General features: G+C 39.4%; 1 protein-coding gene across 1 annotated transcript; it reads left to right on the top strand.

The window, feature by feature from the left end:
- The first annotated feature begins 16523 nt into the window (after positions 1-16523).
- On the top strand, positions 16524-17465 carry LOC115475085 (olfactory receptor 2G3-like). Its single transcript, XM_030210825.1, has one exon. The coding sequence runs from the start codon at positions 16524-16526 to the stop codon at positions 17463-17465; it is 942 nt and encodes a 313-aa protein (XP_030066685.1).
- Positions 17466-18386: the final 921 nt, after the last annotated feature.

Below are 18386 nucleotides of genomic sequence, written 5' to 3'. Positions count from 1 at the left end.
GCAAAAGGCAAGTATTATAAATTTCCTTTCCTTTCCTTTCCTTCCCTTCCATCCCTAACCCTGGCAGCCCAATCCTATTCTTCTCTGGGCTGAGTCAGATCCTAATATATGGAATGGAAAAGTAGCTTAATGGTTAGAGCAGTGGGCTGATAACCAGTGAAACACAATTCAAATCCTACTGTTGCTCCTTGTGATCATTGACAAGTCACTTAACCCTCCATTGAATGTAAAATTGTATTCCACAAATTAAATGATCACATTGAGGCCTCATTTTTTCTGCACCCTAAACAATCAGGCTTCCAACACGGTCATTCTACAGAAACTATTTTCACCTCTCTCTTAAATTATATTCACTCCACCTTTGATAAGGGGTTACACATTCTTTTGGTCTCTCTAGACTTAACTGCCACCTTTGACCTAGTGGATTACTCTCTCCTGTTTTCTCGTCTTGCCTCTATTGGTATCTCTGGCACTGTTCTTTCATGGTTCACTTCACTGTAGACCCAGGATTCTATTCTTTCTTCCCTTCTCTTCAATATCTGCTTATCCCCTCTGGCTCTTCTGATCCAAACTTTGGGTTTTACCTTTTATAGCTATGTGGATGACATTCTTCTGCTCTCTACTTAAACCCTGCCATATCCAATTTTTCTGCACTTCAAGGATGCCTAGATTCTGTTGATCACTGACTCTGTTCCAACCGTTTTGTACTCAGTCCTTCAATTTCTTTGGTACTCTAAATAACCAGATCCACAGTCACTCCTTCACTCAGCCTTCAATACACAGTTCCCCTATAAAATTGGTGGACTCTCTGAAATACTTTGGGATCATTATCAACTCCAAATTATCTTTCTCTCTTTAGATCTCCTTTGTTGTATGTTCTTGTTTTTGTTCTTTGTGTTCTAGCCACTGTCTTTGCCCTTTCTTAGATGACGTTGCCTATGCTATTCTTCTTCATGCTTTGGTAATTACAAAACTTGACTACTGCAATTTTGTTTATGCTGCCCTTCCATCCACATTTATCATCTAGAGGCTGCAATCTGTTCAAAATACCACTATGAGCATACTTTTCTGTGTCCATCACTCCCCTACGAAGACATCATCACTGGCTCTCAATCACCTTCCGTATCCAGTACAAGATCTTGATGTTAACCCATGAAGTCCTCTTCTCAGATGCTCCTGCCTACCTCTCATCTTTAATAATCCCTTATAGGCCTATCCGTACCCTCTGGTGTGCTGCAGCTAACCAGCTTTCCATTCCCACTCACATAATAGACTTCAGACTACATGTAATTCTGCCTTGTTTTCATTGATCCCATCTTTATGGAGTTCCCTATCCTTTCCTCTCCACACTGAAATATCCTACCAGCATTTTAAAATTGCCCTGAAGATTTACCTATTCACTGAAGCTTTTTCATAGACCCCTATGTTTTGGCAGCCCAGTTCGGCTGATTGGTTGTTTCTGTGTTCTTTGCTTGCCTCTCTACTCTATTTTGTTTTCTGACTACTTCTATTTTCTCTTTGGGGTTCCTTTCATTTTTTTGCTTTATTGATTTTATTTCTTTGTAAACCGCTCTGATTTTATGAAGGGCATTATATTAAATGGACAATAAATTAAACTAAACCCTCTGAACACAGAAAAATACCTTCAGTACCTGAATGTAAGTTCCTTTAAGCTACTACTGAAAAACATGTGAGCTAAATCCAACTCTCATCCTTCTTCCCCCATTACTGGCAGGAGGAATGGTACTTATAATGCACCATTTCCCTCTATTGCACAGGGCCAGTCTCATGTTATCATGAGATTTGGCCAGCCTAGGCAAATCTTCAACCGTGTACCCTATCCCCAAGAGAGGCTTGTCCTTACCCACCCCCATTAGTCCAGCATCTTCCCTTCTCTCCCCACCTCCACCACCATCCACTATCTTGTTGAAATCTTCCTTTTTCCCTTACCCTTATAGATTTTGCTTTCTTCCATCCTCCACTGTTGCAACAGTCCTCATATGCATATAGTGGCCCAGGCCTCCTGAAGCATTTAAAAGTTGCACAGACATTACTGGAGCCTCTGAGCACAACTACATTCTCAAGACCTTCTGGGTCCTGCTCCATCCCAATGTGATTAGAAAAATAAAGAGATCTTTTTACCAAGCTGCGGTAAAATGTGGTCTTAGTATGCCCAAACACGGGTTTTTTCCAGCACACTAAGATCATTTTTATCACAACTGTAAAATGACCCATTTTTTATATTAATGGCTATGAGCTAACCATAAAAATGAAGGCAGATAAAGACCATCCAGCTCATTTTCGAAAGTGATCGCCGGCCATCTTTCGACACAAATCGGAATATGGCTGGCGATCTCCTGAAACCGGCCAAATCGGTATAATCGAAAGCCGATTTTGGCTGGCTTCAACTGCTTTCCGTCGCGGAGCCAGCAAAATTTCAAGGGGGTGTGTCAGGGTAGTGAAGGCGGGACGGGGGCGTGCTCACGAGATGGCCGGCTTTGCCCGATAATGGAAAAATAAAAGCCAGGCTTGACAAGCATTATTTGGTCCCTTTTTTTCATGACCAAACTTCAAAAAGGAGCCCCAACTGACCAAATGACCATCCAAGGGAATCGGGGATGACCTCCCCTTACTCCCCCAATGGTCACCAATCCCCTCCCACCCAAAAAAAAAATCCAAGTGCTGGACGTCCTAAATCTATTTTTGCTTGGCTTTTTCAGTAATACCAGTAGGATTTGACCCAGCCACCTCTGGATTATAAGACCGGTACTCTAACCACTTGGCCACAGCTCCACTTACTTGGATGTCCCTCCCTTTTGATTATGCCCATTCAGGTCTCTCTCAGCCAATCACAGACAGGGTTCTCTCTCAGCCAATCACAGCGCATTTGACCTAAATGTTGAGATTTAGCCGGCCCCAACCGTACTATCGAAAGAAAAGATGGCCGGCCATCTTTTTCGATAATACGGTTGGCACCGCCCCTTTGCGGAGCCGGCCCCGAAGATGGCCGGTCATATAGATGGCCGGCACCATTCAATTATGTCCCTCCATATGGCCTATCCAGTCTGCCCATCCATGCCATCTACTCTCCCTTTCACTCCCTTAGAGATCCTATGTACCTGTCCCAAGCTTTTTTGAATTCAGGTACAGTTTATATCTCCACCACTTCCACTGGGAGGCAGTTCCACAAATTCACCACCCTTTCCATGAAGAAGTATTTCCTCAGGTTATTTCTGAGTCTGTCTCCTTTCACCTTCATCCTATGCCCCTTCATTCCAGAGCTTCTTTTCAATTGAAAGACTTGTCTCCTGTGCATTTATGCTGCACAGGTATTTAGCAAGTAATTATAGACCAATTGCTAATATTCCAATGTTTATTAAGATTATGGAAGGTGTAGTGGCAAAACAGCTGGAAGATTATTTGGATCATCATGATGTACTGTTACAAATCAATCTGGCTTTAGACAAGGTTTTAGTACTGAGACGCTGTTGAGTTCATTGTTAACAGAAGTTAGGCTTTTTATGTCTCAAGGTCATCAAGTTGTTTTATTACCAGTGGCGTAGCAAGGGCGGGGCGGTGGGGGCAGTCCGCCCCGGGTGTCAGCGGATGGGGGGTGCTCCCACCCTACCTTTAAATAAAAATCAGTGAAGCGGTGGCAGGCAGGCAGCACCTCCGTCTGCCCTGCTTGTAAACGAAGTAGATCATCTCGTCGAGCCTTCCCTCACTCTGTCCCGCCCCACCCTCAAAGAAATAGGAAGTTAGAGGAGGGCTTTATTTAAAGGTAGCGGGAGCGGAGCCCAGATGGGGGGTGGGGATGCCTACCTGCAATTAAATGTAAAAGTTAAAACCCTGAGCTGAGGAACGGGTGTACTTCCCCCCTCCCCCCTCCCCCCCCCCCCCCCCCCCCCACACACACACCTTTGCAGCTCTGTTTCCTGGACAACAATAAAACAGTCGTTCAAGATTTACAACTTAGGCAAGTGAATAGAACTTCTCACTTTCACATGCAGTCACAAAAGCTTTTAAACTTTGTTTCTGATAAATGCAAGCTGTATTTCACTTATTGAAGCTTTGCATTTTTATTATTAAATTTCTTTATTAGTTTCAAATTAAACAAAGATACATCTCTTTGAATAGATACATCCATTTCAAGCATCAAAGAATATATAAAGAATATTATTACAAAGAAATTTTCTTGAAAAATGGAATTATAGTCCACTAATATAAGATGGTGGATTCAAGACAGTATAAAGCCAAAGGAAGTTAGCGTAACAAATAAGTAAATTAAAGTATACTAGCAGCGGTTCTTTAAGTATTTTCGGGACTCGGTGATTGGGTTAAGGCCTGGTTCCTCTTCGTATCAAGGAAAGACCGCAATTGTTCAGGTTCAAAAAATATATATTTTTTCTCCCTAAATATCAACATGCATTTACATGGAAATCGTAAACTGGAATATCGCCCCAATTGTAAGAGATTCCTGTTTCATATCCAGAAATTTTTTTCGCCTCTGCTGTGTCCATTGTGCAATATCTGGAAATATAGAGACCTTGCTTCCTTTAAAATCCGGATGAATATTTTTAAAATAGTCTCATTAAAGATTCTTTATCTTGTAGGAAAACGAATGTTACAATTAAGGTTGCTCTAGTCTCTGTATTATCCATTGATTGCTCCAGAAAATTTAAGTCCAATTTCTCAGGTAGATCAGGTTTAGAAGTATCTTTTTGTGGGGAAATCTTCGTTTCCAGATAATAGATTTTTTGAAGTGGAGGTAATGATTGTTCGGGGTATTTGAATACCTCTTTCAAAAATTTTGCAAACATGAAGCTTTGCATTTTTAAAAATCTCTCTGCTTTATTGTGAATAAATGCTGTTTCTACAACAATTCTAGGTTGCAACTCCTGCAGAGTCTCATAATCTTCAGCAGTTTGATAATAACAATGCCAAATATTCAGATTCCTGCTAGCTGTTTTTAGTGTAACAAATTTCTTCAATCACCAGTTCACACAGCTTAGAGTACCTGAACCTATGCAGCTAAGAAATCACTAGCATTCTTTTTCCACATTCATTTCAAATGTTCAGGTATGCAGCAGTTAGGCTTGTAAAGTAAATTGCTGATCTTGCCACATAGCATCAGAGGAAGAATCAAGCAGTCAGTTGTTTAAACCAGCTGTTAGCACAAGGGTGTATCTGTGTTTGTGAAAAAGACATGGCTTTCAGTTGGCATTGACTGTGCAGGATCAACATCTGTACTATTCTGTCTGGTTTCGTTTTACAATAAGTGAATTGATGTTCTAGTGCTCACTGTAGTGTTTAAGATTCTTTCCTTTTCCTTGTATGATTCGTAGAAATGACTGCTTATGGTATGGTAGAATTGCTCTATAGGTCCTGAGTGTTTTGTATTCTCGGCATGCCTAGTACTAGATTTTGGAGGGGGGGGGGGGGTGTTAAAAAAAATGACCGGCCCCGGGTGTCAACTACCCTAGCTACGCCACTGTTTGTTACAATTTGATTTATCATCTGCATTTGACAAGGTGAATCATGTAACATTGTTGAATATTCTGGGTAATTTAGGAGTAGTAGGAAATGTGATACAATGGTTTAGAGGCTTCCTGACAAATAGGGTATCTAAAGAGCAAACAGAATCACAGCCTTGGAACTCTACAGTGGGGGTAACACAAGGCTCCCCCTTGTCCCCTTATCCTGTTTAATATTTTGATGACAACGTTATGAGGATTCTTTGACTTTACAAAAAACAATGTTTATTTGTATGCAGATGACATAATTATCTTGTTTCCATTAACAAAAGCAATTGAAGATAGTACTAATGAAATTGCTGTTTATGTGTTAGGCGGTGAGAGTCCGATATGTACAGGCAGGGAGAGGAATCTTGGGGTGATAGTATCTGAGGATCTGAAGCGACACAACTGTGTGACAAGGTGGTGGCCATAGCCAGAAGGTTGCTAGTCTGTATAGAGAGAGGTGTGACCAGCAGAAGAAAAGAGGTGTTGATGCCCCTGTACAAGTCGTTGGTGAGGCCCCACATGGAGTATTGTGTTCAGTTTTGGAGGCCATATCTTGCAAAGGATGTAAAAAGAATTGAAGCGGTGCAAAGAAAAGCTACAAAAACAGTATGGGATTTGCGTTACAAGAAGTATGATGAGAGACAAACTGACCTGAACATGTATACCCTGGAGGAAAGGAGAAACAGGGGTGCTATGATATAGACGTTCAAATATTTGAAAGGTATTAATCTGCAAACAAACCTTTTCCGGAGACGGTAAGGCAGTAGAACTAGAGGGCATGAAATGAGGTTGAAGGGGGGCAGACTCTAGAAAAATGTCAGGAAGTATTTTTTCACGAAGAGAGTGATGAATACTTGAAATGCCCTCCCGAAGGAGGTGGTGGAGATGAAAACGGCAACAGAATTCAAAAATGCGTGCGATAAACACAAAGGAATCCTGTTCAAAAGAAATGGATCCTCAGAATCTTAGCCGAGATTGGGTTGCAGCACCGGTGGTTAGGAGGCAGGGCTAGTGGTTGGGAGGTGGGACAAGTGAAGGGCAGACTTCTACGGTCTGTGCCCTGAAAATGGAAGATACAAATCAAGGTCAGGTATACATATGAAGTAGCACATATGAGTTTATCTTGTTGGGCAGACTGGATGGACCGCACAGGTCTTTTTCTGCCGTCACCTACTATGATGCTATGTTACCACGTTACTTTGAGACAATGGAGCAATGGGCTTCAAGATATAAGATTAAATTAAATACCACTAAAACCAAGATTTTATATTTCACTCTTCCCACTAAGGTCTTGTCTTGTTCATCTTTGACAATTCGTGGATCAGAGTTTTTTCTAAAGTCTTCTTTAAAAGTGTTAGGAGATTTTTTTGGATAATCATTTAAATATGAAATTTCACATTTTTATAATTAGTTAAGCCACATAGGTGCCTATGCACGCCAAAATGGATTTACCGCCCGACTACCGCATGGCTCTTGTGTTAATTTCATTTTTGGCGTGCGTCCGCTATGTGCATCTGAAAAATCATTTTTATTTTTGGACGCGCGTAGCAGACGCGCACCAAGTGGCATCTGATGCGTGTAGGTCCTTACCTCCCAAATTCTTTACCACTAGGTCTATGGCTGGCGGTAAGGTCTGAGACCCAAAATGGACGCACAGCAATTTTGATTTTGCCGCAAGTCCGTTTTCAGGAAAAAAAAAAGGCCTTTTTTATAGGTGCCCTGAAAAATGATTCTGCGCGCGCCCAAAACCCACGCCTACACTACCGTAGGCCATTTTTCAGGGCGCCTTTTTAAAAGGACCCCTTAAAGTTTTTGAGTAAAACTCACTTTCAAGTAGTGGTTCAGGCACTGGTGTTGTCCCAGATTGATTATTGTAACACACTTTATGTTGGATGTTCTCAATCATTTTTATAACATTTGCAAAGTTTGCAAAATACAGCTGCAAAATTGATTTGTGGAAGACATAAGTTTGACCATGTTACCCTTTCTATTGATTTGAGTTGCTATCTATTAGAACATGGAAACCCACTGATTCTTACTTTTTAACAAAAAATTACTAAATATTAAGTGAATATTAATTTCAATATTTTTAGATCATTGAATGTGCATAAGAGACGGCGATTGAGGCTAAGCATTGTGAGATTTTATTTTATTTATTTTATTTTATTTTGCATTTTTTTAGGTGGTTGTATGACTACTTTTAGGGGCTCACTTTGCTTTTTACCCCTACTAGGTAGGTGATATTTAGTATGTACGGTCATTCAGTTATTTTAGTGTTGTATATCTCTACCTATTTGTCTTATGCAGTTCTGTTGATATATATATTTTGTGTTGATATTATTTTTTTGTTGATATCTTATGTCTTGTATTAAAATTATTATTTTATTGCATGCATATTTAATCTGAATGTTTTTAACTGATATTGATTTGATATTACATTTTATTGTATTATGTTTTTAGATTTGATCTGTTTTTATCTTATATGATTTGATTGTGGTTTTAGATATGTTTTATTATAAAATACACAATGTGATGTTTGTTTTATTCATTATGTATTTTTATTTTGTAGTTTTTTTGTACCCCTGATGCAGCCTGAGGACGAAACGTGGCCACATTGAGTAACTTGTAATAAACCACTTCTTCTGTTACCCTCCTGTTCCATTTTTTTGTCTTTTTTGATCTGCTTTTTTTTCTTTTGGTTTGCTATTTCTGTGGCAGATCTTTGCCTTTTTTTGTTTCTGTCTGCTTTCTGTGAAGTATAAATCTTATCCATAATTCTAGCTTTGTTTATTGCTCAGTACAATGTTAGAACTCCGTTCCTTTGGAGTTAAGATTGATAGAGTCCTATTCACGTTTTCATAAAATGTTAAAAGCTTATTTGTTCTCCATTTACTTAATGTAATCTTTAGTGATTATTGTTTTAGAGATAAATATGATTGATTAAGTTTACTATATTTTGTACTTTTTTACTAGTGATGGCCTAGTTCTTTGTTTAAATTGTTATCCGCATTGATCCTAGTTGGTACATAGCGGAATATAAACTTTGTATTGTATTTTATTGTATTATAAACGTCTCTATCATAGCTCTCCTCTCCTACCTTTCTTCCAAAGTATACTTATTGAGATCTTTAAATCTGTTCCCATATACTTTATGATAAAGACCACTGACCATTTTAGTAGTCACCCTCTGGATCAACTCCATCCTGTTTATACCTTTTTGAAGGTGCAGTCTCCAGAATTGTATACAATATTCTAAATGAAGTCTCACCAGAGTCTTATATATGAGCATCATCACCTTTTTCCTAATGCCCATTCCCCTCTCCATGCACCAAGCATCCCTCCAGCCCTCAACGCCACCCCCTCCAGCTGCCTGGCTACCCTAAATTCACCACATATGACCACACCCTCCTCTCCCATATACAAAAGTTCCATATCCTCTAAACAGCACCGCTCCCTCATGCCTCCAAATGCATGATCCTGATGTGCTCTTTAGCACAGGAACACCCACTCTCCATTCCCTGACACACCCAGAATCTGCACATTAGGTAGATTGAATATCACCTGTGATGGTATAACTGTTTATTGAAGAGCTGCTACCAGTTGGTAATTCTGTAATGGTGCAAAGGATGAAAAGGGGGATAAGATATAAGGTTTGATTACATTACATTAAGGTCTTATAGCCTGCTACAACCAATAAGTTCTAAGTGGATAACAACAAGAGAAAGAGCATACTCCAGATAGTTGAACAAGAGTCTCATTCATCAGATGCAGAAATTTAACATCTTTGAATTAAGAAGAATATTTTTTAAAAAGGAAAGTCTTTAGTAATTTCCAAAACTCATGATAATGTTTTGTTTGCCTAAGCAAAGAAGGAAAAGAATTTCAACTAGAGGTTGCCTGATAAGTTAGTGAGGCCTGTAAAGGACGCATTGCTGTTACTTTACGAACAGTAGGAAACCCTAATATAAAAAGATTTCTTGTGACTCCACTGTAGTTCCTACTGAGAAAAACAAAATGGTCAATTAAATAATCTGGGAAATATCCATAAAAAGCTTTAAAAACCAGAACCAGAACCTTAAACTGTAATCTTGCCTCCACTGGCAGCCAATCCAATTGTAACATAAGAGGGGAAATAGAATCATATTTATTTGCTGAAAAAATGACACTAACTGCAGCATTTTGTGCCCTCTGCAGCTTTAGTTTTAGAGCTTTTGTGCAGCCAATATAAATGGAGTTGCAGTAATCCAACAATGGCAGTATTAAATGACTGTACCACTAAGCAAAAAACAGCTGGTACAAAATATTTATGGATAATCCACAACTTTTTAAGTAAGAGAAAAGATTTGCTAACCACCTTATTAACCTGTATGTGAAAGGAAAGTTGACTGTCTAATTCTACACCTAATATTCTTGAAAGTGAATCATGGCTCAGATCAAAATTATCAACTTTTATAATAGGATTGTCTTTCAAAAAGATCAGAGAATCACTCCAAAGGAACTTAGTTTTTTCTTTATTTAACTTCAATCTAAATGAGCTTACCCAGATGTCAACTGCCTGTAGGCGGATGACCACTTAGTTTCATGAGATAAATTACCTGGGGTAAAAGGTATCAGCACTGTAATGTCGTCTGCATGAATGTAAAACTGCAATTTAAGTGATTCTAAATAATTTGCTAATGATTGCATCAGAACGTTAAACAATGAGGGAGAAAGGGGAGCCCCCTGTGGCACACCACATACAGCATCCCATGAGTCTGAAAATTCACCCTGCATCTTCACCTTATACAATCTATTTAGAAATCCTTGGAACCAAGATAGAACAAAACCTTGAATTCCTAAAGAATCAAGCAGAGAAAGCAGGACACCATGATCCACCAGGATACAAAATCACACACTGGACCAGAAAAGAAAAGAGAGGCGGAGGTATAGCACTAATCTATCAGTCCCACTTTACCACCAAAACCACTGCCGAGTCCATAACACCTCAACTTGAAATTGCCTCAATTAGAATCCACAACAAAACCCTACGCAGTCATGTGAATTGTCTTGTTTTACAGACCTCCAGGTAATTGGAACGAAGGCCAGACCAACTTCATGGATTCATTTCAAACACTTGTGTAACCAACTCCAATATACTAGTATTAGGAGACATTAACCTCCACCTAGAAGACCCAAACTCTACCAACGCACGAGAATGCAAGGAATTCCTCCACTCATGGGATCTTAAATGGCCACACATGCAAGGAACCCATGTCAAAGGGCACACACTCGACCTCATCTCACACAATATGTCCACAGACCAAATCCTAATAATAACAGAAATTAAATGGACAGAAACATCATGGACCGACCACTACAAAGTAAACCTATCCCTAAAATGGTGGAAAAGGGTTCACACCGTATACAAGAACACACAACCTACTGCACAAGAGGCCAAATAGACTCGGAAACATTCTGGCAACAGATATACAAAAACAAATGGACAGCAGAAACGGACTCCATATCCTACCTCTCAGAATGGGATAAAAGATGCAGAAGCATACTGGATGAAATAGCACCCTTACGAACAAAAACCTCATGTAGGCATAACTCGATACCGTGGTTCAACGAAAAACTGAAAAAAATAAAAACACAATCCAGGAAACTCAAACGAGCTTGGAAAAAAATAAAAGACGAACACACAATCAACGCATGGAAACAAATACAAAGAAAATACAAATACGCAATAAGACAGACCAAAAGGTCATACTATAAAACTAAAATAGGGCCAGATTACAAAGACATGAAGAAATTATACCAACTTGTGAACAAACTACTAGACATCACCTTGGTCACCACAAGCAATACAGATATCCCATCTGCTGACAACCTTGCTAAATACTTCAATGAAAAAATTGCAAACCTACGTAACACACTACCTCAGGACAACACCGATATCAAAAATTTTATCACTGGCTTGGACCCAACCCCTGCTGAATACCCAGCGGACCAAACCTGATCAAACTTTGCTCTCCTCACCGCGGAAACAGTCACCAAGGCAATTAATAGGTTCTCCAACTCTCACTGTAAATTGCATACCTGCCCCACTACCTAACAAAATCTGTCCCCCACCGCTTCATAGCAGACCTTACATCCCACTTAAACTACTGTACATGCTTCAACAAGGTTTCTTCCCTAAGGAAAATGGCAACATCTTATTCACCCCAATACCAAAAGATCCCAAGAAAAAAAATCTTTTTTTTCAATTTTTTTTAATTATTTATTTATAATTTTATTTTATACATCTTATCAAAGAGCATATAGAAATAAGAAATAATCAAATCATAGTCATAATTCACATTGAGTCAAAAATCTTGTCCCAATTGGGAAAACATTAATAAAGTCATCGTCCACTATACAGGAAATCCTTAATGAGAACAAGTTACAGATATATGTTTATCTATATAAAAATTAAACAACAAGGCATTACTGACTCCGGTTACATTCTCAATCTATCTTACAGTGCCCATGTGGGATATCTAAACTTTCACAACTGCATTCTCAACTTCCTTAGAGATCAAAAAATCCTCGAGTTGTTTTGGATCAAAAAATTGGTAACTATGTTGTTGATATAGAAAACGACAAATACAAGGAAATTTAAGGGTGAATGTTGCACCCAGATTTAAAGTTCTTTGACGAAGTGCCAAAAAGGCCTTACGTCTATACTGGGTCTCTCTTGCGAGATCCGGAAAAATTCTAACTTTAGAGCCAAAAGACATCGAGTCCAAATGTCTAAAGAATAACTTCAATACCATTTCCCTATCTATCTCAAGTGCAAATGTTACCACTGCTGTTGTCCTTTGGGTAACTATCTCCAAAGAAGATTCTAAAAAAGACGTCAAGTTCAATCCTCCCTCCTTAACTCCAGGGTCGCTTCCAGATTTAGGTGGTATAAAAGTCTGGAGATAAATCACCCTTGTTATAGGTGGAAGGGTCTCACTCGGCATCTCTAAAACTTCCTTCAGGTATTTTTTGAACATTTCAATCGCTGAAATAATTGGAGATCTGGGGAAGTTGATAAGTCTCAAATTAAGTCTTCTCTGTTGATTTTCAAGATGTTCCATCTTTCATTTAACAAATATACTCTCCTTAATTGTGGCTTTATTCAAGTTCTCCAGCTTTTGAATTTTACCCTGAAGCGCTTGTGTATCAAACAACTGTCGGGCATTAATCTGCTCCTGAGACAGTAGGGCATCTGATAAAATTCTTATTTCACCAGTGTTTTTTAGCAAAACTGTTTGTAGTGAAGAGAGCAATGAAAAGGTTAGGTCCCACAGTGAATCCATAGTCACTACGGCAGGTTTTATAGTCTCAACTTTCATATCAGGAAGGGGGGCATTGGAGATCTGTTTTAACCCGGCACTCACAACTGAAGAAAAAGTTTGTAAAGTTTGTCCTACCAGGTCTCCTTCGCCATTGCGTGCAGATAGGCTCCCTTCTTCGGAGTTCCTCACCATTGCAGGGATAGGTCCAACCGAGTCACAAACTGCTCGCTCACTTCCTGGTTGGGGAGGTGCCGCACGGGCATTGGGGCTGAGAGAGGCCCCGTCTACACTGCTGACCGAGTTGATGGAAGCCGGTCTGGTAGCAGGAGAACAGGTAACCCGGGGTCCCAGAGTTACTCTGATGTTTTTGAGCGTCGGTTGCCTTCAGAGGGGGATATCGGTCGAGGTAATAGGAGCCTCCTTCACCTTTCCTCTCCGCTTCCCCATGATAGGGAATTCGGACTCCTCTCCTGGTTCCTCGGACGAAAAGCTCTAAGCGTGTCTGGCGTAGCGTCTCACCATGGTGCCATCTTGGTCCCCAAGAAAAAAATCTAACAAAATCACTAACTACCGCCCAGTTGCATCAATCCCACTGGTGGTCAAACTGATGGAAAGCATGGTAACCAAACAACTTACTGATTATATAAACAAATTCACAATATTACATGAATCACAATCAGGATTTTGCCCCCTCCATAGCACTGAAACAGTACTAATTACCCTCCTAGCCAAATTCAAGCAGGAAATAGCAACAGGCAAAAGCATACTTCTCCTCCAATTCGACATGTGCAGTACGTTCGACATGGTAAACCATAAAATACTACTAAGACTCCTAGATACTTCGGGATTGGCGGACACATACTTAGTTGGATCAAGGGTTTCCTAACCACTAGAACATGTCAAGTGAAATCAAGCTCAAACATATCACCACCGTGGAAAGCAGAATGTGGAGTACCTCAAGGATCACCACTATCACCAATCCTTTTCAACCTAATGATGACCCCACTAGCCATATCCTTATCCAACCAAGGCCTTAACCCTTTCATCTATGCAGATTCCTTACAAATGTGATCTGACAGAAATCACCAATGAAATCAAGCTCACCTTGAATACCATGGAATCATGGGCAAACGCATTTCAACTAAAACTCAACAGAAAAAACACACTGTCTCATCCTCTCATCCCAATACAATACGAACAAACCCACAAACATAAACACCCCAGATTATACCCTCCCTATCTCAGACAGCCTGAAAATTCTCGGCGTTACAATTGACCGTAACCTCACACTAGAGAACTAAGTGAAATCTACAATAAAGAAAATCTTCCACTCAATATGGAAACTGAAACGCGTGAAACCATTCTTCCAGAGGGAAAACATTTCGCAACTTGATACAATCAATGGTACTAAGCCATGTAGACTACTGCAACTGAATCTATGTGGGATGCAAAGAACAAATTATAAAGAAACTTCACACCGCTCAAAACACGGCAGCCAGGCTTATATTTGGAAAAACGCGATTTGAAAGCACCAAACCCCTCCGAGAAAAACTGTACTGGCTCCCAATCAAAGATAGTATTGCTTTCAAAATCTGCACTCTGGTTCATAAAATTATCTATGGCGAAGCCCCGGGATACATGACAGACCTCATAGACCTACCAACCAGAAACACAACAGAATCAACACGAACATACCTAAATCTCCACTACCCAAGCTGCAAAGGACTCAAATACAAATCAACCTATGCATCCAGCTTTTCCTACATAAGCACACAACTATGGAACGCAATAACCAAAAGCCGTAAAAACAACTTATGATCACCTAAACTTCCGGAAATCATTAAAAACTAACCTGTTCAAAAAGGCATACCCTACTGACCCAACTTAAATGCCTGTACCCTGCAACACAACGAAACCAAAGCTCATAATGGGCATATAATAACTCTTCCACTCTACGATTCTCTTCCTCTCTACAATTCCCTAATGTGTCTGTACACACGAACCTTATTCTACCACATCATTACTGTATTTGTTCATACCGGAATTGGCGAACGCCTTTATGGTACTATGTAAGCCACATTGAGCCTGCAATAGGTGGGAAAATGTGGGATACAAATATAACAAATAAAATAAATACAATAAAAATAAAAGCGCTGGACAGGTTAAATTGAACTATCCTAGATCTCTGACCTTGACTCGAAACCTTTCACCAGATGTAACTAAAGAGCAGACCACAATGACAAAATCCTGATTGGGACCCATGTAACAATTGAAAAGTATCCAAGAAAAAATCCAACTTTTCGGTTAACAAATAGAGGGATGGGTAACCGAAAAGTTGGATTCTTTCTTGGATACTTTTCAATATCCTTCTACTGGTTCTTAGTTCACGGCCTCTCGTGCTCTACCTCTTCCTGCTTTAAATGAGACTGGACTTTACCCTGAAGACTCTTTTTCAGTGTCTACCCTTTGTCATGGAGGCTAACTTTTCTTTGCAACTGGTACCCTCCACTGAGTGTGCCTCCTCCTAGCCCTGCACTATAACAGTGGAGATTAAGGCAGGTGACTGCTGTTCTCCCTTTTCACCAGCCATGCATGTTTACCTGCTGGTTTCCCTTTCTTAAAGCAATCAGAAGCAGAAAGGCAAATCTAGCTGCAGCAATATTAATATTAGTAACAAAGCAGCAGTATCAAACCAGCCAGACAGAAAAGTAAAATTGTATGTCAACTGAAAAACACATATAAAAATTACAAATTCTGCATAGACCAAAATCCAGCATCAGTTAATGTCTTTCATAAGCCCAACATGTTTCAGGATTCCGTCTGCATCAAGGGCTTGAACAAGACTGGATTTCTAGACTGCACAAGTGACAGCCTAGGAACACAAAAACATCAAGTCAATAAATTTAAAAAAATCAATCCAAAACAATAAAAAAAAATTAAAACAAATCAAACTGTGATAAACCATAAATATATACAATCAACCAAAGCAAGAAAATCTTATCCCTATGGGGGAAACAAAATACAAAACAAGGTAGAAGACTGAACCAAAACACTATAAGGAAGACAAACTAGATTAATGAAAGGCCAATCAATTTATAATTAATAATGGAAAGACCACTCAGACCAAAGGGTATCGCAAGCAGTTCTCTTCCTAATACTGATGTCTATTTATTTACTTGAAGGAGAGCCAAAAGGCATTTTCTCACTATTTACAAAATGGCTGTATGAGTAAATAGAATAATATAATTCAGAACCTATGATGGAAACACTTAATAAAATCCCAGAGCACCCAGAGCCAAAACAAACACAAACTGGGTACTTTATTACTGAACTTATGGAGGTGTAAAGTACCAGCATCATGAATTGTAGGGAATGGCCCATAGTAGCCACCACACACAAAGCCAGGAATGCCTCAGCATACAGTCCCTTCAAAATAGTATCAATTGTAAGTCACCAAAAAAACTGTACAATATTAACAGGGTATATCATCTCTCTCTAAGCACTAAAATACAATGCTAGCTTAAGAAGCCAAAGACTACTTTTAAAGCAAGGCTAAGAATCCTCATGGACAACCAAGGTAAAATAAAATTAAAGAAATTAGAAGGACATATTAAAGCAAATGCTTACCTAAAATATTTGCCATATATAGCATAATATTTGACTCTTTATCTTGACAGAAAAAAACAAAATGAATGGAATGGAATGGAGAAACCACACCTCTTTGATTGAATTCATCCTATTGGGACTTTCTAGTCAACCAAAGACACAGATATTTCTCTTTGTAGTGTTCCTAATTATTTACATGATTACATTAGCAGGAAATATCCTCATCATTATGGTGATCAAAACGAATCATAATCTCCACACACCCATGTACTTTTTCCTCAGCAACTTATCTTTTGTGGACATCTGTTACACATCAACAATTGTTCCCAGAATGCTGAGAGACTTCCTGTCTAAGAAGAAAGTAATTTCCTATCATGAGTGTGCAGCACAAATGTATATCTCCCTTTCTTTGGGTGAAACTGAGTGTGCTCTTTTGGCAGTGATGGCATATGATCGATATGTAGCAATATGTAATCCTTTGAATTACACGGTCATTATGAATAATAGTACTTGTATCACAATAGCTGTTGTTACATGGATCAGTGGATTCCTATTGTCAGTGGTTCATGTTGCTTTTACTTTGCAGTTACCTTTCTGTGGACATAATCAAATTGACCATTTTTTATGTGAAGTGCCTGCAATGTTAAGACTCGCTTGCACCGATACTCATGTTAATGAAATTGTGATTTTTGCAGTAGATGTAATAATACTGATGATCCCAGTTTCCTTAATTTCTGTGTCTTATGTTTACATTATTCTCACAATCCTGAAAATCAAATCTGCGGATGGAAGGCTGAAGGCTTTCTCTACTTGTGCCTCCCATGTGACTGCAGTAATTTTGTTCTATGGGTCTGCCATTGTTATGTACATGAGACCTAGGTCAAGCTCTTCACCTGAGCAGGACAAAATAACCTCAGTGTTTTACACTGTAATAACACCAATGCTGAATCCCCTCATTTATACTCTAAGAAACAAGGATGTAAAAGGAGCCGTGAAACAATCTATAAGGAAAAATCTTTGTAGTAAAGCATAAACATTACCTTCAATAAATTGATTAGCTTGTCATTTCTTATCTTTTTACCTACTTCAGTCAGGGAATTGCAAAGGTATCCATCATCTGGGAATCTATTATTGCACTACTTCATAGTTTGCAGTTCTCTGGTTTGAGTGCAGAGTTCATGTCTATGACCCTTGAAACAGCAGCAGACTGAATGCAGCTATTGTAGGGTCTATAGAAGGGAGAAAAGACAGATGTAGGGACATTCTGCATTAGGATAACCTGTTTCCTCCTTGGGTCTCCCCTTACCTGTTCCCATCTGATCTGACATGCTAACAACTGCTGAGACCACAAACAACTAGAAAGGGCTACAGCTTAGAGTTCTTTTCATTCCTCATATGTGGTGAGCAAGCATTTACACCCTGGAAATGTAAATCATAATGATGTCTTATCTTTTACTATCAGCAAATGTGTAGATACTCAGGTAAATCAGGAATCACAGCATAAATGTGAATACAGCTGCTTTGCAGATAATCACATCAGGTGACAGTTAATACAATTAGAAGGTAATCGCAGCAGGTAAATCATTATAACAGCAGGAGCTGCAGAAAACAGTGAGGACCTTCCTTCATGTCTGTCTCAGGGATGCTTAGCGAAGACTATCCACCTTATAATTGAAAGAGAAAAACGCCTAGATTTCGACCCAAATCGGGAGATAGACGTTTATCTCACAAAAACGAATAAGTCGGTATAATGGAAAGCCAATTTTGGACGTTTTCAACTGCATTCCATCGCGGAAGCGTACAAAGTTGATGGGGGCGTGTCGGAGGCGTGGTGAAGGTGGAACTGGGGCGTGGTTATCGGCCGAGGAGAGATGGGTGCCTTTCACCGATAATGGAAAAAAAGTATGCGTTTGTAGCTAGAATTTAGGGCACTTTTCCTGGACCCTGTTTTTTC

This window comes from Microcaecilia unicolor, chromosome 7 (genome assembly GCF_901765095.1).
Source record: "Microcaecilia unicolor chromosome 7, aMicUni1.1, whole genome shotgun sequence".
NCBI lineage: Eukaryota > Metazoa > Chordata > Amphibia > Gymnophiona > Siphonopidae > Microcaecilia > Microcaecilia unicolor.
Note: the sequence above shows the minus strand (reverse complement) of the source record. Positions and strands in the feature narration are given on the sequence as shown.

Excerpts from the sequence above, each read along its gene's own strand:
- LOC115475085 (XM_030210825.1), top strand. The coding sequence starts at position 16,524 with ATGGAATGGAGAAACCACACCTCTTTGATTGAATTCATCCTATTGGGA.